This window comes from Arachis ipaensis, chromosome B7, assembly GCF_059453495.1.
Source record: "Arachis ipaensis isolate K30076 ecotype BB chromosome B7, ASM5945349v1, whole genome shotgun sequence".
Taxonomy (NCBI): domain Eukaryota; kingdom Viridiplantae; phylum Streptophyta; class Magnoliopsida; order Fabales; family Fabaceae; genus Arachis; species Arachis ipaensis.
The window spans coordinates 141,531,524-141,555,731 of record NC_142442.1 but is presented as its reverse complement, the minus strand read 5'-3'; the positions used below and the strand labels follow the sequence as shown (position 1 = coordinate 141,555,731).

Sequence of the window (24,208 nt, the reverse complement as noted above, 5' to 3'; positions counted from 1 at the left end):
TAATTAATATATATTATATATTTTTTATAATTTAAATTAACGGCTAAAATAATTAGAACATTGATGTTTTAGATATATTAAAATTTTTTTTATAAGGTAGTGTTTGGTAGAGAAATAGAGATAGAAAGATTGAGACTAAAAGACAGAGACTAAGAGACAGAGATTAAAATAAATCTTAATATTTTGTTTAGTATAAAATAGGAGACAGAAATTAAAACAAGAATAAAATTTTAATTTAATTTGCATAAAGGGTAAAATTAAAAATAATTAATTGAAATGAGAGTATTTTATGTATAAAATGTTATTAAAGTTTCAATTTCTATCTTTAAAAATTTTAGTTTTTTGTATTTCTACTTTTTAGAAATACTGAAATATTGAAATTTTAGAGATAAAAATAAATTTTAGTACCAGTCTCTGAACCAACAAACATAATATTAAATCAATTTTTTAATCTCTGTTTTAATATTTCAAAACAAACGCTACCTAGGTAATAAAAGGTTGATTGGGTCACGTTAATTACACAGCTAAACGTAATATAAAATTGAGTAATAGGAGTAGTGATGAGTCATGAGTGTTAAGTGAGTGTGCGTGACCACGTTCCTCTTATTTGCCATGCTTTGATTCCCGAACCCCATTTCCCAAAACAGTGAACACAGACACACTACACAGATAAAACCATAATTCCCAAAAAGGGATCACCGATATGGCAACGGACACGTGTCCATTTCTTCCATGATCCGCAAAACCCTCACTCTTCTCCTCCTCCTCCTTTTTCTTTTTCTTCGATGTCCCATCCTTCACACTCTCTTCTGTACGACCCCGCCACACCTCTGAAAATTCCCCTTACTAGGTTTTACTGTTTCAGCCACCACCACCACTTCAACCAAAACCGCCGCCATGCCGTGTCTGCTACTAACGCCCATAGTTTCCTCTACATACCAGTAACAAAATCCCTCATTATTTGACCCTTTTTCTCCGATCCGCCGCCTCAAATTCTGCCCTTTCTTGAATCTCAGCACTCTGCTGTTTTTCCCATTTCTTCTTGTGTCCTCTACTAGAATTAGAAACCCTAAAAATCTATTCTTTTTACAGCTCCAGAGGAGGAGGGTGTTGTTCTGCCGAAGCGGTTGGTGCTTGGTGAGTTGGTTCATTGTTCAAAGTGGCGAAGATGAGTTTGAGTGCCGCAGAGGACGATTCTTCCTCGTCGGAGATTCATCTTCCGGCGGAGATAGACTGGCACATGCTGGACAAGTCCAAGTTCTTCTTCCTCGGCGCCGCCTTATTCTCCGGCGTGTCCGCCGCACTTTACCCCATGGTTGTCCTGAAAACTCGGCAGCAAGTTTCTTCTGCAAAATACTCGTGCCTGAACATGTCCTGCGCCATTATGCGCTACGAAGGTTTCAGAGGCTTCTACAAAGGTTTCGGAACTTCTCTGATGGGAACTATCCCAGCTCGCGCACTCTACATGGCGGCACTCGAAGCCACAAAGAGCAATGTCGGAACCGGCCTCATGGAATTGGGTTTCTCCGACACCACAGCCACCGCCATGTCTAACGCCGCCGCAGGTGTTACCTCTGCTATGGCGGCGCAACTTGTGTGGACCCCAATCGATGTTGTGAGCCAGAGACTCATGGTTCAAGGATGCAGCAGCAGCAATGGCGGTAGCAACAACAGCATGCTGAGAAACCTCAACTCAGAGAATTACAGGAACGGCATTGATGCTTTCAGGAAGATTCTGTGTGCTGATGGAGCCAGAGGGTTCTACAGAGGATTCGGTATTTCGATATTAACATACGCGCCTTCCAATGCAGTTTGGTGGACTTCATATTCAATGGTGCATAGAGTTATATGGAGTGCATTTGGTTCTTACATGTGTGACAATAACTGCAATCATTTTAGGCCTGATTCAAGGGCCATGCTTGGAGTGCAAGGTTTGAGTGCGGTTCTAGCAAGTGGGGTGTCGGCGATTGTCACAATGCCGCTTGACACCATCAAGACCAGGTTGCAGGTTTTGGATGCCGACGACAATGGAAGAAGGAGGCCGTTGACTTTTGGTCAAACCATAAGGAACTTGGTTAAGGAAGGTGGTCTTTTAGCTTGTTACAGAGGCTTGGCTCCAAGGTGGGCTTCCATGTCCATGTCTGCTACAACCATGATCACTACCTACGAGTTCTTGAAACGCTTGTCTACTAAGTCTCAAGAAAAATTTACTTGATTTCATTTCCTCAAAAACACTATAGATCAGGAATCAGCCTCCTTTCTTTTATTTTGCTCTTTTTTTTTTCCTTTTTAGAAAACAAAAAAAATAAAAATGTAATAGTCTGTATGAGTTAGTTAGTCATCACCAAGATATGATGAGAGATTATTGTATATATTCAACTCTTGTGTTTTCCATTTCCTCTAATCCTACAAACTTTACCTACAAATTTGTTTAATTTCTTATCAAAATTTTATAAAAGGATTAATTTTGTCTAAAAAAAATTTAAAACTAATTTAATGATTCCGATTTATTGAAAATAAAGTGTCTGATGACTGATGGTGTCATTCTACTTAAAAACCGTTGAAAAGTACTTGTTTTTCATGTCATAGATATATATGGAGAAAATACTCAGTTTGGTCTTTATTACATTCGAGTCTCAATTTAGTCTTTGAAGTTTCAATTGCCTTAATTTAGTTCTTAAATTTTTCAAATTTTAATCACGTTAGTCCCTATATAGATTTTCATCACAGAATCAATTGAAAAATTTGGGGACTAAATTGAGGTAATTAAAATTTTAAAAATTAAATTAAGGTTCGAGTATAACTTTAGGACCAAATTGAGTATTATCTCGATATATATTGTTATTCTACCTTTTGGTTTCTCTTTTGGTCAATTATGATTTGTCCTTGGACTTGGCAAGTGTTGCTATGCTATAATGCTATTTACTTTAGTTTACTGAAATATTGGGACTTAAGGCTAAATTGGCTATGGCCCTTGCGTCCTTCAAAAGACGGTAAGAGTTGAGGAGACCATTGACAACAGAGACATGAATGCAGGGTCGCGTTTAAAGGACAAAATTCGTTTATTAACCCACGATTGCCCCAAATCCACTTAAGAAACCAACACTTTTCTTTCAAATTTAATATGTATTCTTCCCATGTTTTGCTAGCTTATTTCATTTGTAGCTTCCTCAAACTCATTATTCTTTATTTCATGGTATCTTCAAATCTAACATGTCAAAGACTAATCGTTATGGATTTAAACTCTATTTAAGAATTTATTATTAACTAATGTACAAAACGAAATTCAAATTTTCAATACTGAAGAGACTAGTGAGAGATTAGTAAGTTAACTATTAGACCAATCAAATTGGTTTTCCAAACTCATCACTGATCAATAGAATATAAAGGTGAAAAAAAAGGTTTGATACTTACAGAAATACACTCAAGACGGAGACTCATACGATTTATTATTATAGGTCATAAAATTTTCTAATATAACCACTTTCTTATTTATATGAAGCCACTTAAATCAAAGAAATGTTAAGATTTTGTTGACGGAAGGAGTAGCATCCATAGAATGATAAAAAAAAAAGGGGGTGGTAATTGGTGGGAGAGAGAAATCCCACATTAATTGGCGGTGGCAAGGGAACGAGAATGGAGTATATATGCCAATGAGGTGCATGCAAGTTCTGAATATATTGTCCTTTGTTGAATGTTGAAACCAGGTGCCCAACACTGATGAGGAAAATACCATTTTTGAATTTAACCAAACATCATGGGTAGCTGTTTTGTTTCTGCCCATGCACTGCACTGATCCAAATAAATAAATAATTAAATTGCATTTTCTATGGACCATCGATCTGCCAAAACGGTGGGCATCATCTTCTATCTGCAACTGCAACGTCTCTTGCAAAAGCTACAATTTTTCCGAGGCCAAATTCTTGCACCTTTATGAACCCACCACATATTGCGGCGTCAGACTTTGGATAAGGTAACTATTTACCACTCAGTAAAAAATGATGGTCAAAACAAATATATTCAAATGGCAGTTACAATTGGTACTAACAGCATGACACTTTTAGTAGATTAGTACAATAGTACTACTTTGTACTAATAATTTAAGATGGATTAGTTTAAACATTAATATTCTTGCAAAATAATCAACTTCTATTTCTGTGGGCTACATTACACTGCATCGCTTTGTATCAATTATTGAGAATGCTCATTAAGCAATTAATATGGCTATGCTAATTATACTAATAGCATCGCTCTTAAGAATTTTCGGTTGGAAAATAATTTTCTAATGAATTTTTCATCCCCATAACAAAATTGAATCTAGCTCAACTGATTATTTCTCTGTAGTTTCAACATGAATGCTAGAATATGAATGCTAGATTAATCAAGCACTCAACAACAATCAAGTTAGAAAAAACGTAATTAAATATACTAATTTTAGATAGAATAAACGAAAACTTAATAACTTAGCAGTCATATGATTGGTACTTTGGTAAGATATTGGATATAGAACAATCACCGTATTAGACACCATTTAAGAATACCAATTTTGTTAGAATTTGGAGAAACCTGTAATTTGATAAATTCCCAACATTTTTGTTAAATGCTATCTAGACACTAAAATAAAATCCCATCATAATAAAACTAAGGTATAAAAAATCTGTTGTGACTTGATTTACTGTCAGACAAGTTAACAGATGCACCAAAGTAAATACTAGTATACTACACATATAATCAAGTAACTTCAAAGTTCAAAGCACTAATCTGGAAAAAAGGAAAAGAGAAAAAAAATTAAAAAGATTATTTTTACATGTAATATTATTATAAACTTAGAATTCTTATCTTGTGCAATTTAAAAAAATAAAATAAAATTGTATCCTTAAAGATGACATTTAAGACAAACCAATAAATGACTACAATATTTTTACATATATTGAATGTTCTTATATTAGTTTAAATGGGATGAGTTCAAGAAGAAACAGTCCAGCTCGTTCACTTCCACTCACATCTACAAGCTCAACTCAACAGTGACAGAATGTAAACTGTTTCCAACCAACTTAGTATTGGTTTGGATTGGCTTTTTTGAGTTAAAAGAGTACCCTAAAAAAGAGCAGAAGCAAAAGACGTTTTTAATACTTCAAATATTTTTTAAAAAAGCCTATCCAAATGTGAAATAGTTTTTGTCTATTAAAAAAATATCCTTTTAAAAAAGATGAAAAAAATAAGTATTTTTTTCAAAAGCCAATCCAAATGACCCTTAATAAGATATTAGTTGTCAAAAGTGAATTGATATTTTATACACCTAAGATCTTGGTCTTCTGCAAAGTCTTCTTAACCGAACAGATTCCTGAAAGGTGAGTTATATGGTAAAGATGTAAGTTTACAGATTTTTCTTGTAATAGAATGAAAGAGAGATTAATAAAGGTAGGACCTACATTTTAAATAATAATAAAATAATAAAAAATAACTATAAAAGGAATTATACTCTCTCTCTATACCACTCCAATATGTACAGTAGAGTGCCCTTTCCTGAAAATACAAAATGTAAATTGCATTCTACTTCTATCACACACAAAATGGTGACAAACATATGCAGGAAAAAAAAAAAAAAGTCCCACCTCACTGTTGTCATGATCATACCGAACCAAAATCTGACACCTGCATCCTCTTATATCATGTATTCTCCTTTGGATCTCTAGAATGTGAGCATCATAGTAAATTGCTTGGTCTTTCCTCTCCTGAATTCCAATTGAAACTTTCAAAGTTATAATGCAAGTTATGTTTTGTTGTAGGAACACTTTTTGGTAAGCTAAACTTCAGATTGAATTACCTGGAAGCACAGCACATGGTCTCCAACATTCAGGTTGCAACATTCTGTGTTTTCCAAGGGAACAGAACGTTTCCTAACTGAATTTTTCATAGTGATCCATTCATCTTCATCACCCCCGAACCCAATAAATCTGACAAGGACTTCCTTTTAACAAAGGGCAGAGTTGTATCAGATGGCAAGATAATGTGTGTAAACTGATCAATCAAATATTAGATTTTGCAGAAGTATGCATTGAACATAATTACGACAATTATCTCTTACAGCTTCCCCATTACTGTTAAATCTGTGAGCTAGAAATGTCTCAACATCGTACCTGTAAAAATTATATTTGATATGGGACAAATTAAACTTGTGGACATTGCGTAATAGAATGAAACACTAATTGTCTCAAATATATGTTCATGTTTGTCAATACACACAGAAGATTGCAAATTGTACAAACTTAATGATACCAGTAACAAAATGTATTGAACACCAATCATTATCCATATAAATATCATTCTTTTCTTTTCAATTTCAGCTTGAGAAGTGCAACTGAACATTTAAAAATAAACGACCCACAAGTGGATAGGCAAGAAATTAGTTACTGGACACTGCATGATTAATGAATTGGGCCAACCACAGTTGTTAACGTTAGATTAACTGCAATACCACATATGTTCTCACCATGCTCCATCTTTGGATGACTTTGCTTCGAATTCCAATTCTGATAAGTCTCTAACAATTTCTCCTGCAAAGCAATCCTTTCAGGCACAATCTAACAATGCAAATTCATGCTTTATATTATAATTCACAGGCTGACACCAAATTTCTGTAGCCACAAGTATAACAGGTAACGATAGAAAAAGAAAAAGAATCCATATTAGCACATAATGGGCCATGTCAAGTTTTCATATTTCCTTCATTGCTGCCAATTACTTCGTCGCTTTCAGTCTCATTGTTATTTGTTTCCTTCTACTGAAGACATCCCAGGATCATAAAGCAGCCTTAACATAAAAGTTTTATTAACACGTTGCACGTAAGACATTTTCTTTTGGTTTCTGGAATAGTCATAAACTTCAGGCTGGACATAATTATCATTCAAATCACTAACATTTTAGGTAAAGCTTGCTTTAAGTCACAATCTATTTCCACTGCAACTAACCAAATTTCAGTTTTTATGAGCCATTTTAAAGCAATAAAATAGTAAAAAAAAAAAAAAAAGAAATCTTAACAGAAACTACATCGGCTACAGTATACTTAAGCAGCAGTGATAGGCACTGCTCGAGCAAAGCACAAGCACAAGCTACACTAAGAACCTTAGGCATTCAAGAGAGCTCACCTTCCTTATTACATTCAGGGTCTTTGGGAATCATCAATTCATTATTAGGGTCATCTGGTAAGTCTTGGAGCCTATCCTCAAACCAACTTTGTATCTGAAATCTCCCCGAAAATAAAGGATTAATAAAGAAAGAAACGATATCAGAAACAAAAATTCATCAGCTAAGAAAATGTGTGAACCTCAGTCCATCTAACCGCAGGTTTCCCGGCACGGCCAGCAGAGCGGCTGCACAAAACACACGACATTTTGAAACACAAAAATATACAAGCTTGAAGCTTGGTTCTTTAACTTGAGATAAAACTTAACAATAACTGAAACAGGTGAAACTCACTTGAAGGCTATAGCAAGCTTATGGCAAAACTCCTTATCCAACGATTTTTCTCTTGCCTCCCTTACCAATCTCTCCAATTTCTCAATCTGTTTGCAAATCACACATTCAAACCCAATACTCTAATCTACAGAATAGAAAACCTTGTTTCCACAATCAATGCTGTTTCTGATGCCTAATAATAACTCCACTTATCAGTAAATTCCCTTAAACTCCTATCTATTCCATCTCAAACGAGCTCAAAAGATAAAAACAGAATCAAAAATTGAATGCAAAGGATGATAATACCTCGGAATTTGTAAACCCAGAAAAGAGGGGTCTGTTGCGGGGACGCAAGCGGTCCATGAACCGAAAAACGAGTCCCTTTTCGATCAGCAAAATACTAAAAAGTAAAAACCCGCTACTAATCTCTCTAAAATTTAGTTTCCTTCTTCAATGCAGCTATAAAGTAAAACCCTAGCTGTAGTTTAATTTGTCGGTGTCTTTATGGGCGGTTAAACCCAAAAAACAGAAACAGAATCCTAACCCATCCAGAAACCCGACCCATACACCCGCCCCAAAAACCCCCTCTCCCAACCCATCTGACCAGCTTCGAGCCTCCCTTCCCACTGCAACTCGACGCCCGAACTCTGAAGAACTACAATGTACAATGACAGATTATGAGGTCTTTTTTTTTTTTTTTTGGGACCTACACACCAAATTCAGCTATTGTTGGGAGCGAAAATCTATCTCTAATGTGATTTAGCGGCAGTTTGAATAAGCAGGTTAATTAAAATCCTTTAGTTTTAAAAGTGTTTATATTTTATAGAAATAAGATAAAAAATAATATTATTATAAAATAAGTTATTTTTTTAATTTTTCTATAAACTTTTAAATAACTTTTTAAAAAGTTACTTTTCATATTAGCAGCTGTTACGAAGTCTTTTTTTTTTTTTTTACTAATAAATTTTGATAATTTTTAATTATAGGCATTACACACACTCATACATATCATGCTAGACATATAAAATATCTCTTTTTTTAAGTCAAATTTGCATATGCCATTTTTTTTTTTTGTTTACCCAAACAGTATCCCCCAACCCGACAGGTTAAGAACTAATCCGTTGCGGATCTGAGCTCCATTTAAGGGTCTGTCATTGGCCAATGAGTTGCTGCATACACAAGGCGGGATTCGAACTCCCGTCACTTGCTTAAGCAGACGAGTGAGCTGACCACTCGACCAACCCAAATTGGTTAAGACATATGCCATTTAAATTAAGATTTATTGACACAAGTTATGAAGTCTTTTTTTTTTTTTTGGACTGAGAAGTTATGAAGTCTGAACTCTAATAAAAAGCACAGCACCTTGAGACACATGGGCTTTTTCTATGGGCCACAACTTCTTTTATTTGGCCCAATTTTCCTGCGTTCTCCTCATATTTTTTGATAATTGTTTTGGTGAAGATACAAAAGTTTTGATCGAGTGGTAATGTTATGGAAGAAAATCTGGAGTAAGATAGAAAAATCAAAGAAAAAGATTTTATTTTAATTTAATTTTTTGATGCAACAAATAAGAGAATTATTTTATCTTTTTTCTTTACACTCAAATATTTTAGAGAAATTTAAAAAAAAAAAAATTATTCATAAAAAACTAAAAAAAATGCCACTAAATTTTAGAAGATTTTTATACTTCTTAAATTTAAAATCCTAAATCAAAATTCACTAAAATGAAAAAGAGTCAAATCATAATTGGACCTAAAATAAACAAAATAAAATAAAATAAATACTAAAAATGATGCCTATTTAATTTAACTTGACTAACGAGGGTCTTCAATGTAACTTGTAAATAGTAAGACGTTTGGCTTTCTATAATCGTTAATCATTGTCTTGTCTAATTCTTAATGTATTTCCTGAACAAATGATTTAACCATGTTTGCAAAACATTCCTTTATTCTCTTAGTTATTACTTTTGTAATTGAATTAATTGGCATATGATAGTTTTCAGTTTGTCTTACAGAACTCGTATCAAGTAAAATATAGCAACTCTTAATATATTATACCCAAATTTAAACTTTGACAATAGTCAGGTAGTTGATAAAATTTTTAAACGTATGTTATCAATCCATAAATATTAAAGTAATAATAAGTAGTTGAGAGTTAGTAGTTAGTAGATGAATATTTATGAAGTTAGTTAATAATATTCCTATATATATATATATATATATATAGTTTAGCTCTTTACTTTTTTAACATGGTATCCTCTTTGAAGAGGATATGATATTGTAAAACTCACAAAATTAGTAGATAATTAATTAAAGAAAATAAAAATATAAATTTGATAGTTTAATAAGATAGAGCTAATTAAAATAAGAATTTTGACACCAACTATAAAGAATTTGGCCCAAAATTGAGCCGAACGAACCAAACCAAACGAACCGAGCCCAAAATGGGCCCAAAAGCCCAACCCAACCCACCTAATTAAGAGAGCTCAACCATTCTTCTCTTCTCCAAATGAAGAACACGCTGAAGCATGTCCAAGGAGAGAAGAGAGCTTCCAAAAACACAAACCCTCACTCAATAATTCAACCTCACATAACTTTTGATTCGGAGCTCCAATCGCCACACCGTTTGCGATCACGCATCTGCGGCGTCGAGCTCTACAAAGTCCAAGGCATGATTTGGTAAGGAACCTTCATTCTCGTTCTCAGCCTCACTTTTTCCCAAATTTTCGAAATTAAATAGAGTGGTGTTGAGATGTTGGTTCTTTAATGTTATAGGGTCCGATTAGCTTGAGAAAATCGCTCACTCTTGCTTTTTTGGCGCTTGGTTAAGGTGAGAATTCTAAAACTCTAGCTAATTCCTTGGTTTAACGTGTTGGGTATTGAATTTTGGGTATGTATATATAATTATGTGTATTAGGTGTGTAAATATATAAATTGGAAGCTTGGTTTGGATCTTGGTTGCAGAATTTTGGAGTTGAAGGCTTGCAATTTCACCTAAGTGGGTTGTCTTGGGATATACGAAGAAATTGACCAAGGTATGGTTTTGGTTTTTCGTATTTAATATATAATGTCTTGTGAAAACTTAGTTTAGAGAACCATAGGATAGGTTGAAATGATTAAGTATATTGTATACTTAATACTTGTAAGAATTATTGATGATATGGATTGAGCATGTGTTGGAGATCATTGTTATGGTGGAAATAGGATGCTAAATGGTGATTGAATAATGATTTACTAGATGATATTGAATTATGCAAGTAAGATAGATTGTTGACAATCTTGTTGATTAAAGTGAGAACTTTAGGTGTGAAATTGAGTAATATTGAAGTATGATTGATTGTGGTATAATGTGAGGATTTTAGTGCTGTGTTGGTATGTTAGGATATGTTGCTGTGCTAAATATATGTATAGGAGGTTGGATTTGAGTTTGGTTTTTAATGAAAATTGAGGTTTGAGGTTTTTGTGTAAAATAGATTTTTGGCCGAACTTCGGCGAGCCATAACTCGACTTCCAGACCTTCAAATTGTTTCTGTTTCATAGAAAAATTAGGTCCGTGAAGTTTACGCCGTTCGAAGAACGAATGAAAAAAATTTTAAAACGAAAAAGTTATGCGCATCGAAAGTTTAGAGGGCAAAACTGAAAATTCTGCAGCATTCAGCATTTTAGCTGTTCTGCATAGCTTGCGTACGCGACCACCTGCACGGAACGCGACCAACCTTTCTAGGTTGGGCATCTTGTGTACGCGAGCAAGGTGCGTGCGTACACAAGCATGGCAAAATGCACGCCCATGCGTACGCATGACCTCTGTTTCAACAAATATGAATTTTGTGTTTTAAGCATAGTTATTAGAACCGAACCGGTAATCAACCCGGTCATATGACTGGGTCACCGGGTCACTAGTTCAACCGATGGGTCACTGATTCACCCGGTTAACCTGGTCATAATTAAAAAAATATAAAATTATATAGATAAAATTAAAATAATGTTTTAAAACTTAAAATACAAGTCTTTACAAATATTAATAATCTAATATCAATTCTTAGATATAATAAACTAATCTCTAGTACAAAATATTCTCATAATTTAAATGAACAAGGGCGATCAACATATTACACATTTTTAAAATACAAGTCTTTGCTGATGATGCTTGTTTCTGAGATGGTGGTGTTTCTGATAGTGTTTGAGATGAAGACATTTTTAAAATTCTAGTAAAAGAAACAAAAACTTTTCAGCAATGAAAGATTTAGCCAAGCAATTTTTTAATCAACACAGCAACAACCACCAAAGTTCACTAAGGATAATTAATAACAAATTCAACTATTCAAGTATTCACCTCTATTATCCAGCAACAAAATTCAATCCAATGATGTCATCCAACAACAAAAAAAAATTGCTCAGGTTCAGCAACAATTGTGAAAAATCAAATACAGTAGCAACAACCACTAGATTCAACAAAAATTATAATTAAAATTTGCTAAAGTTCAACAACAATTCTAATTTATTCAAGTACTCAACTTTGTTATCTAGCAACAAAATTCAATCCAATGATGTTATCTAACAACAACAAAAATTGCTTAGGTTTAGCAACAATTGTAAAAAATCAAATATAGTAGCAACAACTACCAGATTCAACAAAAATTATAATTAAAATTTACTCAGGTTCAACAACAATTCTAATTTATTCAAGTATTCAACTCTGTTATCCAGCAACAAAATTCAATCCAATGATGTTATCCAGCAACACAAAAATATGCTCAGGTTCAGCAATTGTAAAAAATCAAACACACAGCAATAATCACCATATTCAACAACAATTCTAATTAAAATTTGCTTAGGTTCAATAACAATTCTAATTTATTCAAATATTCAACTCTGATATCCAGCAACAAAATTCAATCCAATTATGTTATCTAGCAACAAAAAATTTGCTCAGGTTCAGCAACAATGGTGAAAAATCAAATACAATAGCAACAACCACCAGATTCAACAATAATTCTAATTAAAATTTGCTCAGGTTCAACAACAATTCTAATTTATTCAAATTTGACACTGAAACCAGTGAAAGAACAGGATCGAAAATTCGAACAGAGCTCACCCGTAACTGGTTGCGAACTTCCGAGACCGCGACGAAACAAGAAGACGACCACCACCACCACCATCCAACGGAGCAGATGCTGCTTGACTGGTTTCGTCTGCTTCTTCCGCCGACGAAGCGAATGCAGGAGCACGAGACCGCAACGACGAGCTTATGAGTGCGAGACTGAGAGAGTGACGAGGTGAGGCTGTGAGAGACTGAGAATGACGACTGACTAGGTGAGGGGAGAGACGAGAGAGTGACGTGGTGAGGGTAAGGCTGTGGAGGGTCGAGACAGAAGAGAGATGAGGCTGGGGGTGGAGGGTTCCATTCAGATTAGGTTTAATTTTAACAAAAGGGGGGGGGGGGAGAGGCATCTGAAACGACGCCGTTTGCAGGTAAAGAAAGAAAAATAATAAAAAAACACAACCCGGACCGGGTTGCATTAACCGGCCAGGTCGAACCAGTTTTCCCCAGGTCTCATGCTTATCCGGTTCAATAAGTGACTGGACCCGGTCAGATGACCAGGTGACCGGGTTTCTGGTTGAACCGATCGGGTTGAGCCGAGTTTGATAACTATGGTTTTAAGGCTCAACTTTAACCTCTAAACATCTATTTTTACTCCTTTAGCCCCTAGACCTTAGTGGTATGCCTAGTGATAAGGTGAAGCTAGGGAGGGATGATAACTTGGGGGTGAAGTAAGCTCGGAAAATGACAAATTAAGAATGAAAAGTGGGAAGATGGGACTGAATTGAGGGATGAATGTTGAGACTGACAATAATTGGGTATGGTCGGAATGGTCGAGTTGGCAAGGTTGGGTTGCGAAACCGCTTGCGTGTTAGCTTGAAAATGTGTTCGGATGGCAAGTTGCGGACGGAGGATTCTCTCTCTTGTCGTGATGGGGATGTGGGGAAGGTGGAAAGGCACTCTCCTTCGTATTATTTCCCCTACATTCTTCTCTGGTTGCAAGGTGAAAATGCACTATCCTTCCTGAAACCTCCAAGAGAAGGTGGAAAGGAACTCTCCTTCCTTAAAGTTCCTCCTAAGAATGCGCAACCTAGAGACAAATGTCTAGGTTAGCTACCAGATGTATCGGGTTCTGGCAAAGTAACCGACACATGAGCTCATGGCCAGTAGGATAGACATTCATCATATGCATATGTATGCTTTGTTTGCTTGTGCATTAATTGGGCTTGCCTATGTGATTATTATACTTACTTTGCTACATGTTGTATCTGTATTCTACTTGTGTTTGCTTTATCTGCTTTGTTTGTCTGTGTGGATCTACTGGTGTTTTGGAGGATGTTGGAGGAAGGAGAAATAGTTGAGGATTTTAGTTAGAATTTGGTTAAGTTTAAGAACCTTAGAGAACCACCCTAATTTTATGGTTTCTATTTTAGTTCTTTAAGATATATAATTTGAGTATTGGAGTTCTAGGATTGCCTCTGGCTTTTCCGGGACCTTATATCTTATGTGCGTGGCACCTTTACCATGCTAAGAACCTCCAGTTCTCATTCCATACGGATATTTTGTGTTTTCAGATGCAGGTCGGGAAGCATCTCGCTAGGCGTCTGGAGCTCTACAGCGAAGTGGACCTTTTGGGACTTTATTTTGTATAGTTTATATATTATCATATGTATAGAACTCTCCTGATAACTTGTTTTACTTTTGTACCTCTTAGAGGTGTATGGAGAACTAGGATTTTATTTATGCATTTTGGACTTTGGGTTATATATATATGTATGTAAATATTCTCTTGCCAGCCTTAACTTCGCAGGCTGAGTTAGGAGCTTGTTATTTTGTACTCTTAACCCTCTACTCTTGCTTTTATATACATATATTTATGAACCTTAGTTTTCTTTGTTTGAAAGTAACCTTACATCCCGAGCGTTGCGTTTTTAATTTTGCGATTTTGTTTTACCTATTATTCAAGGCTCCTAGTATACTACATTCTTTCGACTATTATACGTATTTATATTTTATTTTTAGAGGTCGTAGCGCCTCGCCACCTTTGTTTTACATCCTAGGTGCAAAACTTTGTGTTGTAGGGTGTTACAGATATCATTTTTCCGATGAAACTACCATCATTTCTTTCACAAAGTTCCTCTCTCTCTCTGCAGTCGCTGCAGCAGACCAAACATAAACACTAACCGTCAACACTCTCCTTCTTCACTCATCTTTCTCTTTCTTTGCAACAATAGAAGAAGCAAAACTCAAGAAGGCGGCCATCCTCTCATTCATGGCCTTCTTCCTTTGCATCACCGTGCCGCACATGTCTTCCTTCTTTCTCTGCATCAACACGCCGCACGCGTCCTCCCTTGTGTCACCACGTGCCACACGCGTCTTCCTCTGTGCCACCACGCGTGTCTTCCTCTGCGTGACCGCGCCGTACTCGTCCTCCTTTGCGTCACTGCGCTGCACATGTCCCCTTTAACTGCGGTTCTCTAATATCTAACCCGTTTTTTGAACCACTATCTCTCTGATCGTTTGCCACCTACCTGACAGTCCGCTGTTTTCCTTTCAGTTCGTCATCTTTTCGACAGTATTTTAACAATTCATCACTCTTCCAGCAGTTTTCTCTGTATTTTTTTTCCAACAGTTCTATCTGCGCTTCATTCCAATTATTTTGTTTGCCCTATTTTTGGCGGTTTCTTTCTTTTATTATGTTGTTTTCACTAAGTTTCAAACCCAAATAGACATTTGAATTTGAAGGGCATATTAAAGTAATAACAAGTAGTTAAAAATTAATAGTTAGTAAATAAATATTTATAAAATTAATTGGTAATATCCCTATATATATAACTTAACTCTTATATAATGCAAAGACAAAACAATCTATGAAATTTACTACCATTTTTCATCTATAATATATCTACTTTCTTAACAATAAATTTGTTTAGTTATAAAAATAGAAACAGAAACTACAACTATCAAAGCAATTAATTAGGTCAAAAAAATGCGTCATTTGATCATTGGTATAACAAGGATTATTGGTCAACAGTCTTTGATCCAATTATAATTAATAAAAAAATATTTTTATGTCAATATTTTTAGTAAAAAAATAAAAATTAATTAATAATAACTCAAATATAAGATAAATATATATAAAAAAAATTGGTCATCTAATACTTTTCATTTCTAATTTATATGCCCATCTTTTCATTATTTCATATTTTCTCAACTACAAGTATAGCCAAATTCGGTATGTGAGTACTTTGTGGTTGAATTTATTCTTAAATTTTATTATTAAGTAAGGAATATAAATATTTTTTAAAATAAAATATATTTTTTGTCTCTAACATTTACAATTTTTTTTTAGTATTCCGACGTTTAGTCTCATTCAATTATGTCTCTAATATTTTCGAGTTATGTCAAAATTATTCTTAAATATTAATTTTATATAAAATGTTAGGAGCAAAATTAAAATTTTTTGGGAATAATTTTAATACAAATAAAAAACGTTAAGAATAAAATCAAATGAATGAAGAAATTAGGTATAAAATTAAATGAAAGTAAATATTAGGAATATGTTTAAAAAAAATCGAAAATGTTAATAACAAAAAGTATACTTTACCTAATTTTTTATTAATTAAATAAATTTTAATTCTCAATTTTATTATATTTTATACGAATAATTTACGTTAAAATAGTAACCTATTAGTTAGGATAACTTGGTAATCTTGCTATTGGAATTAATTAGGTCAAGAAATGCGTCGTCGTTTGATCTAGTTTTAATAGGGATTATTTGTTAATCATCTTGGATCCGATTATAATTAAATAAAAAAAATTTGGTGTTAATATTTTTAGTAAAAAAAAATAATTAATAATAACTCAAATATAAGATAAATATAAAAAAAAATTAGTCATCTAACATTTTTCATTTTTAATTTATATGTTTATCTTTTTAAATATGAGGTAGTCCATTGTTAGATGTAGTATGTTGGAACTTGGAAGTTATGTGAATTGAATATTTGGAACACTTTGCACTTTTAGCACTTTGAAACTCGCCATCTTAATGTCTTTTTCGCCAATCTATTCTTTTCTACCACCACATTTATTATTACTTGAGCAATGGTGTCTTGGTTTTCACTGGGTTTAGCATTTCTAGGATTTCTGACTTCCTGATCTTCATCATCGTTATGCTGTCGAGATGGCCTAACGTGTTGAACGATCTCGAAAAACTTTCTATCCTGAATAGCATGTTTTAAAGTATCCTTCAAATCTATACAGTCCTTCATCCTATGATTATAGGACTTGTGATAATCTTATTATTGTGATTTGTTTAAGGAAGTCCTTGGTCGTATTTATCTTGCATTGGGAAGTATGCTCCTATGTGATACTTATTGATAAACTTCTGCCAATGATGCAACTAGAGGGATATACGAGGAGAACTTCCCTACACGAAAAACTGATGATTTCAAAGTAGTTTGACCCGAGCTCCCAGTCTTATTAGGTGAGGGGGCTAAATTCTTTCGTTTCGTCGAAACTACTCTAGAAACATCTTCATCCCTCATGTATTCCAGAGTAATTTGATGAATTTCTTCTGTGAATTTGACATTTTTAGAAGTGAGATGCCTTCTAAAATCTCCCTCAAGTAATTCAGACACACGACTTCAGGAGTTCGTGTGTTAACCTCCAAGAGTGCTTTATTAAAGTGATCTAAGTAATCTCGTATGCTTTCACTGGTTCTTTGCTCCACACCTAGTAATGAAATGGGGTGCTTGGCTTGAATTCGCCTTGTGGTGAAATGAGCAAGGAACTTTATCTTGATATCATGAAACGAAAAGATTGAACCAGAAAGTAAAGTATTAAACCAAACCATCGTTGGTCTAGACAGAGTAACTGGGAATGCCTTGCACCTTATCGCATCTCCTTCACCTTCTAAGTTCATTCGTGCCTCAAAGGCATCATTGTGTTATTGAGGATCTGATTTGCCTTCGTACTTGAAGTCTATTGGCTTATCAAAATGCATGTTTGGGCAGTTTGACCTGAAGGACATGCAAGGCGAATGGAGTTTGCCCCATAATAACGTGTTCCCAAGAATCCCTGCGCCTTCTAAGACTCGGACTCCTTTGTGGAGTTCGCTTCCTTTTAGACTGAGCGGACTGGGAATTAGTCCTTCCTTGTCTCTCATAATCCCAATGTACTTCTTCACACTGGGGGACTCTCTTCTATCCCTCCATGGTGAATAAGAACGTTGGTGACCGTCCTCATGTTGGCAATCTCGGGATTTCTCTGGGGTTTTTCTTTCTCGGCTGTTACGCCACCCTCTTATCATTCGACTCCGAGACCGGGATCGCCAAGAATGTGAGCGTTCTTCAAGTCTTCACTCTAACTCATGCATCTTATGACGCATATCTTGCATCGCATGAACGTAATCTGCCAGACCCAAGCCAATGAAATGCCGAACTCCGGCATTGTGGTCCTGATACTGCCCAAAACCTGGAGGGACTTGATGTTCATCCATGGTATTAGGATCAGTTTCGTGTCCGTCCTCATGAAGCATTTTCTTATGAGGTGTGTTTGGGTTGATGGTTTATTGTATTTTATGTTCAGCCATGATGCTAAGCATCTTAAGGTCCTCATAGATGGCATACCTTTAGTTGGTTACGAGCTTATGAGTTTTTGGGACTCTGACGTAAGCTATTTGGACACCAAGTTGAGAGGACAACCTGCGAAGGCATTCCGAAATTTAAACTATTAGTGCACTAAGGATGGTTTCAGTGATAAAATATATCTTACCTTGAGTTCCCCTTTTCCTCTATATATTGCCACTATGAGACCGTTAGACCTTTTCTAGGTCTTGGGTATACATTTCGATATCGTGATTTTTCATATTCCCAAATGATGATGTTATTTATTTCTAATATGCGTTACCTTCGTGTCGAACATTGAATAAATTTTTATCCAAATTCTTGGTATACCATTTTTGTCCATAATATTTTTAATAATGGTTTTAATATTTATTAAATAAAAAAATTTAATATAAATAGAGGGAGTACACAGCAGTTAAATCAAATCTCTAATGGTTTTTGCTTAATTATGTGTATCCAACAACGTCACTTGCTGTTATAAATTGTTTCATTGAATTTCTGCAAGCTGACAATTATGACAAAAGGAATTTTTAAGCATAAATTCATTGTTGTTTTTAATTTTATACTTAAATTTCAAAATAAAGGCTATTACATTAAAACGTATAATTGAACAAATATCGTATCCTTTTTTTCTTTTTTGGTGTCTAAACATCCTATCCTTTAATTATACTTGTTTACATTCTTAATTGAAAACGCACTTTTAATGCACACAAGTTACTGTCTTCTACCAAAAGAATAAATTAAACTCACAGGTATATATAGGCCGTATATATAATTATATATATTTTTAAAAAAAGAGAATTTCAATCATATACACCAGGCCGGGTCCACGCGTACACTTGTTTCGATTATTATTCATACTACTTTATTTTGGTCATACATTATAATATTGTATGAAAGCGAAATAAATGTGGCCTCAAGTAACATAATCTTATTTTAAAAAGGAATTTGAAACCAAAATGTGGTTCAAAGTCAGATAGTTCTGGAATGTGGACATTACAAAGTTTACTTTGAATAAGAAATACTAATCGGCTTGAACACATACATACTTGTGTGTAACAAACTAACAATTCCTACCACTTTGTCAAGGTTAAGTGTCCGTCCATTTATAGTCACTTATCATAACACTATTCGAATTTGTTAGTATTCATTTCGTTTTTATTTGTTCGAGGTAAATTTTTAACTAGATAAAATTTTGGATGAGGCAAAACAAAATTGAATTTAGATATATATATATATATATATATATATATATATATATATATATAAAATAATTAATAATATTATATTATATTTAAATTTTACTTTAATTTATGTTATGTATATAATGATGGTTATATAAATTTTGAAATTTAATTTTATTTGTTAGATTTTAATAATTATAAGGACGGATAGGGACGAAACGAAAACTCGCAGAAACATATTATTGTTTAACTTTTTACTACCTGCGGGTAAAAGTGAAGATGGATTCTATACGAATTATTATAAGAAAATGGAGTCGGATAAGGTAAAATCCGTCCCTACCCATCTAATTGACACTCATATTCATAGTCTCTTTTTTAGTGCTTTGCTAGGGTTTAGTAGAATAATTTTTATTTTTCAAAATTCAACATTCTGAATATCTAGATTGGATCTACTATGTCCATACTTGTAATAAGAGTGAACGTAGGAGATAGAAGGAAAATGGAAGAAGAGGAGATAGAAGGAAAATGGAAAGAATAGGTGATAAATTTCTCTACTGACTCTAACGTGAAGGAGGGATTGGACATTGTTCATGTAGCTTAGTAAGAAAGCTTTTGGTGGACAGAAGTTTTAATGCAGGAACGCTGGAAGCAGCCATATACGCCATTTGAAGGCAACCATATGGATTTAAGGTTAAAGATTTGGGAGGTAATTTGTTTCAATTTTTTTTTTTAAAAAGAAATAGATTTGATAAGAATTGAGAAAGGAATTCCATGGACCTTTAAGAACTATATTTTAAACCTAAAAAGGTGGCATGCAAAATTCATAATCTCTAATATTTTTCTTATGTGCCAATTTGGATTTAATTGTGGGATTTATCAAAGTGTTACAAGAAAAAAGAGTTGGGTAAGAATGTGGAAGATACAATGGGAGAGATTTTAGAAGTAGGTTTTTATGATGTTCGTAAAAAAAAAGAGAAAATTATAAAGATAAATATCAATCTAGACATCACTAAACTTCTAAGGAGGATTCTCAAGATTGTCGGGACTAATAAAAGGTGATAGAATTACAGGTCCGATATGAGAAGATAGGAACTTCTGTAACTATTGCGGACATATAGGACATGAAGTTAGAGATTGTAATATGTTTTCTGAGGATTCGATCAAGGAGGATGCTCCCATAAAGATGCGTAAAATGTCTTTTTGTAAAGTCACTTATGTGTCGCATTATCATTGGACGTATTAATGAACTGATTATTTTTTGAATTTCTTAACAAATTAGAATAAAACCAATTTTTTTATAACAATAACAATAAACTCAATTGTTATCATATCCGATCGAACCGATCAATTTACATAATCCACTAAATCATAGATTTTTAAAAAAAAAAAAATCAGAGATATATTTGTCTTTTTATCAAAAAATTTAAACATGATTCGATTTAAACTGTGTAAATTGGTCGGATCAAATTGGGTCTAATAATTATAGTGTTGGGTTTATTATTGTTGTTATAATAAATCGATTTTGTTTTGATTTATTAAAAAATAAATTATTAATTGGTTTAATAAAGATGTCCAATAATATCATGAGACATATAAACATCTTAAAAAAAAAAGACATTTTTAATATCTTTATCGAAGTAGTCTTTGGATCAAAGGTGAAACAGTGGTGGACCGGTGGAAACTGTGGTTAAGAGCTAAACAATTTGGGAGAAAAATAGAAAAATTGAAGAAAAATCAAAATCCAAACAATTCAAATAGAAAAAGGAGATGGAAGGAGAAAAACAATAAACCAACCCCAGCCATCAGTTTGATTAAAGGCTTTGCTGGACTATTGGTTTAGGAAGGTAACTATAAAACTAGAGCGGAACAAGAAGAGGCTCAAAGTAAAGACAGGAGGAATGAAGTGCTGTTGGAACATGGTGCTATAGTGATACAACAACAATTATTAAACTACTCTTCTACTTTAGCCCATGACAACAATAAAGAAGTATCGTGGCCCACAAATTCAGCCCAACAGGATACAAAAAATTCAATTTTAATTTTAGTCTTTATTATCTTATCTTTATCTTATCTTTAATTGTTCTTATCTTATCTTTATTTGCTTTTATCTTTCATAGGACAATACTCTATATATATTTAGTTTTACCTTCATAGTTTACAACACACTTCAGTACAATTCAATCAATCAACAATCAATAAAAGTTCTTTTCTTTGCTTTTCCTATTCTTTCACAATTTTATCATGGTATCAGAGCCATGGTATCCTCCTTGAAGAGGATATATAAGTTATCATCTTTTCAGTGAGAAATCACCATACTTCTTTTTCAACCTCCTCCCACAATAATCAATCTCCCAATTTAGCTCGAAATCCAACCAATCCTTATTACTGCCATTCAAGTAAAAAATTCAACATCAGTCTTGGTTACACCTGTTCTAACAGGAAACAACTATCATTCATGGAATAGTCACTATGGCCAGTGTGCGTTTCATCTGCTCCTTCTTCTGGGAGTTTCATCTGCATCTATTCTAGCAGTTCAATCAGCATTCTGGTTCAGCAGTTCAACCTGCATCTGTTCTAGCAGTTCCATCTGCACTCTTATTGCGCTCCACGCGCCCTTTTTCTTTATTGCGCTCTACGCGCTTATTTTTTTATTTTTTATTTTTTCATTCTTTTTTTTTATGAAGATCGCTGCTTGCTCTCTCTCCCTCAAGCACAACATCTCCTTTTATGTATTTTTGCCGTCGGCAGCTTAAGCTCCGCCGCACGCAATTGTTTAAAGATCGCTGCTCAAGCACAGCATCTCCTTTTATGTATTTTTTGTCGTCGGCAGCTCAAGCTCCGCCGCACGCAATTGTTTAAAGATCGCTGCTCAAGCACAGCATCTCCTTTTATGTATTTTTGTCGTCGGCAGCTCAAGCTCCGCCGCACGCAATTGTTTAAAGATCGCTGCTCAAGCACAGCATCTCCTTTTATGTTTTTGCCACCGGCAGCTCAAGCTCCACCGCACGCAGTTTTTGAAGATCGCTGCTCAAGCACAGCATCTCCTTTTATATTTTTGCAGTAGGCAGCTCAAGCTCTGCCGTACGCATCTTCCTCTGCGTCACCACGTCAGACGCGCTTTTCTCAACAATTTCATCGGAACTTATCCAAGCTGTGGATTATTGACATCTTCTATCCACCAGCTTGCGGGGGCGTATTAAACTACTCTTCTACTTTAGCCCATGACAACAATAAAGAAGTATCGTGGCCCACAAATTCAGCCCAACAGGATACAAAAAATTCAATTTTAATTTTAGTCTTTATTATCTTATCTTTATCTTATCTTTAATTGTTCTTATCTTATCTTTATTTGCTTTTATCTTTCATAGGACAATACTCTATATATATTTAGTTTTACCTTCATAGTTTACAACACACTTCAGTACAATTCAATCAATCAACAATCAATAAAAGTTCTTTTCTTTGCTTTTCCTATTCTTTCACAATTTTATCAACAATCTAATATTCAATGGAAAAAAGAAGAATCAATGCTGATGTTGGAAATGCTCTCCTTTCCCTCCAAATAAAAAGAACATTTTCCATTGGTGCTAGTAGAGGGAATAAAAGTTCTAGGAGAGGAAAGCTGAAACTGAAGCAACTGGCAAAGAAAGAAAGTTCTAACAAGTCGACTGTAGGAAGTAAACGAAGATCAAAGGGAGAGAAGGAGAAGTTGGAAGTCAAGAAGCAATGCCAAAAGAAGTCACCATGAAAGCTGAGGGAGAGGGTGTCACCCAACAATTGGCAGCCCAGGAGATATGAAGATGATGGTGTGAAATTGTCAGAATTTGAGGAAAATGATGATGAAGAAAAAGAAGAGGAGGAGATAGAGTTTTAAATTGTGCATAATTTATTATAAAAATAAAAGTGAAACTTTTTAATTGTGACATAGAAATTTTTTTAATTTTGACACCAAAATTTTGTAACCATACATAGGTTCTTGTTAAGAAGAAGACAAGGAGGAAGAGGAGGTAGAGATGGTGATGATGATGATGATGATGATGATGATGATGATGATGATGATGATGATGATGATGATGAGGAGGAGGAGGAGGAGGAGGAGGAGGAGGAGGAGGAGGAGGAGGAGGAGGAGGAGGGAGGTTTTGAATTATACAAATTTATCAGAAAAATAGCACCAAAATTTTTTAATTGTGACATAAGAAGTTTCTTAATTTTGACACTGAAATTTCTTAATCATGACACAAGAATTTCTTAATCATGTCATTTTCAAATAAATAATGTATTTTCTTATCATTGAATTAGTTGAGTGATATTAAACTCATATATAAGAGGTCTAGCCGTTTCTGAGTCATTTGTAACAAATTGATGTACTTTTTTTGTTCTAATACATATTTAAATGTAGGACGATTCTACTATGCTGAACCCATATACCTTCTTTACATGCTGATGACAAATGGAGTGGCTGCCGCAATGACACGCGTTGAGAGAGACTGCCCAAGAAAGGTAGCTTTCTGCGTTGCAACAGAATATGGGTCCCACACACTTTTATTTGTCGGTTACTTTTCAGGTGTTTATGTTTCTAACGTTGGATTAAATAAGGTGTTAATATTTTTTGTAATTAAGGTTGGAAGTTGTAGCAAAAATGAGATGGGTTATTTTACAAAAAAAGGGTTTGGGTTTAGCCAAAAAAGCCTTTGTCTTATTACTAATAGTGGATTGTAAGACCACCAAAAAAAAGGATTGGATTAGATTGACCCAAAAAAAAAAAAAAGAGGTATGTTTATCATGTTACAAGATTTTTTGTTTTGCTTAAAAGTATTAAGTAAAAAAAAAAAATATCATAAATAAAAAGCCTATAATAATGTATAATTTAATAATTAAAGTTGTGACCATATTTGTTGG

The 24,208-nt window shown here is 34.2% G+C and overlaps 2 protein-coding genes across 2 annotated transcripts; one reads left to right on the top strand and one right to left on the bottom strand.

Annotated features, from left to right (window-relative positions):
- Positions 1 to 632: 632 nt before the first annotated feature.
- LOC110262336 (Mitochondrial substrate carrier family protein) lies at positions 633 to 2,426 on the top strand. Its single transcript, XM_088494103.1, has one exon. The coding sequence runs from the start codon at positions 1,169 to 1,171 to the stop codon at positions 2,213 to 2,215; it is 1,047 nt and encodes a 348-aa protein (XP_088350229.1). The 5' UTR covers positions 633 to 1,168; the 3' UTR covers positions 2,216 to 2,426.
- A 2,434-nt stretch (positions 2,427 to 4,860) lies between these two features.
- On the bottom strand, positions 4,861 to 8,127 carry LOC107606289 (protein SAWADEE HOMEODOMAIN HOMOLOG 1). Its single transcript, XM_016308331.3, has 9 exons — positions 7,765 to 8,127; positions 7,480 to 7,565; positions 7,328 to 7,373; positions 7,149 to 7,242; positions 6,494 to 6,557; positions 6,089 to 6,140; positions 5,828 to 5,971; positions 5,616 to 5,735; positions 4,861 to 5,344 (listed from the first exon to the last, which is right to left on the bottom strand). Exons 1-9 carry the CDS (start codon positions 7,819 to 7,821, stop codon positions 5,300 to 5,302), a joined length of 708 nt encoding a protein of 235 aa, XP_016163817.1. The 5' UTR covers positions 7,822 to 8,127; the 3' UTR covers positions 4,861 to 5,299.
- Between the last annotated feature and the right edge of the window lie 16,081 nt (positions 8,128 to 24,208).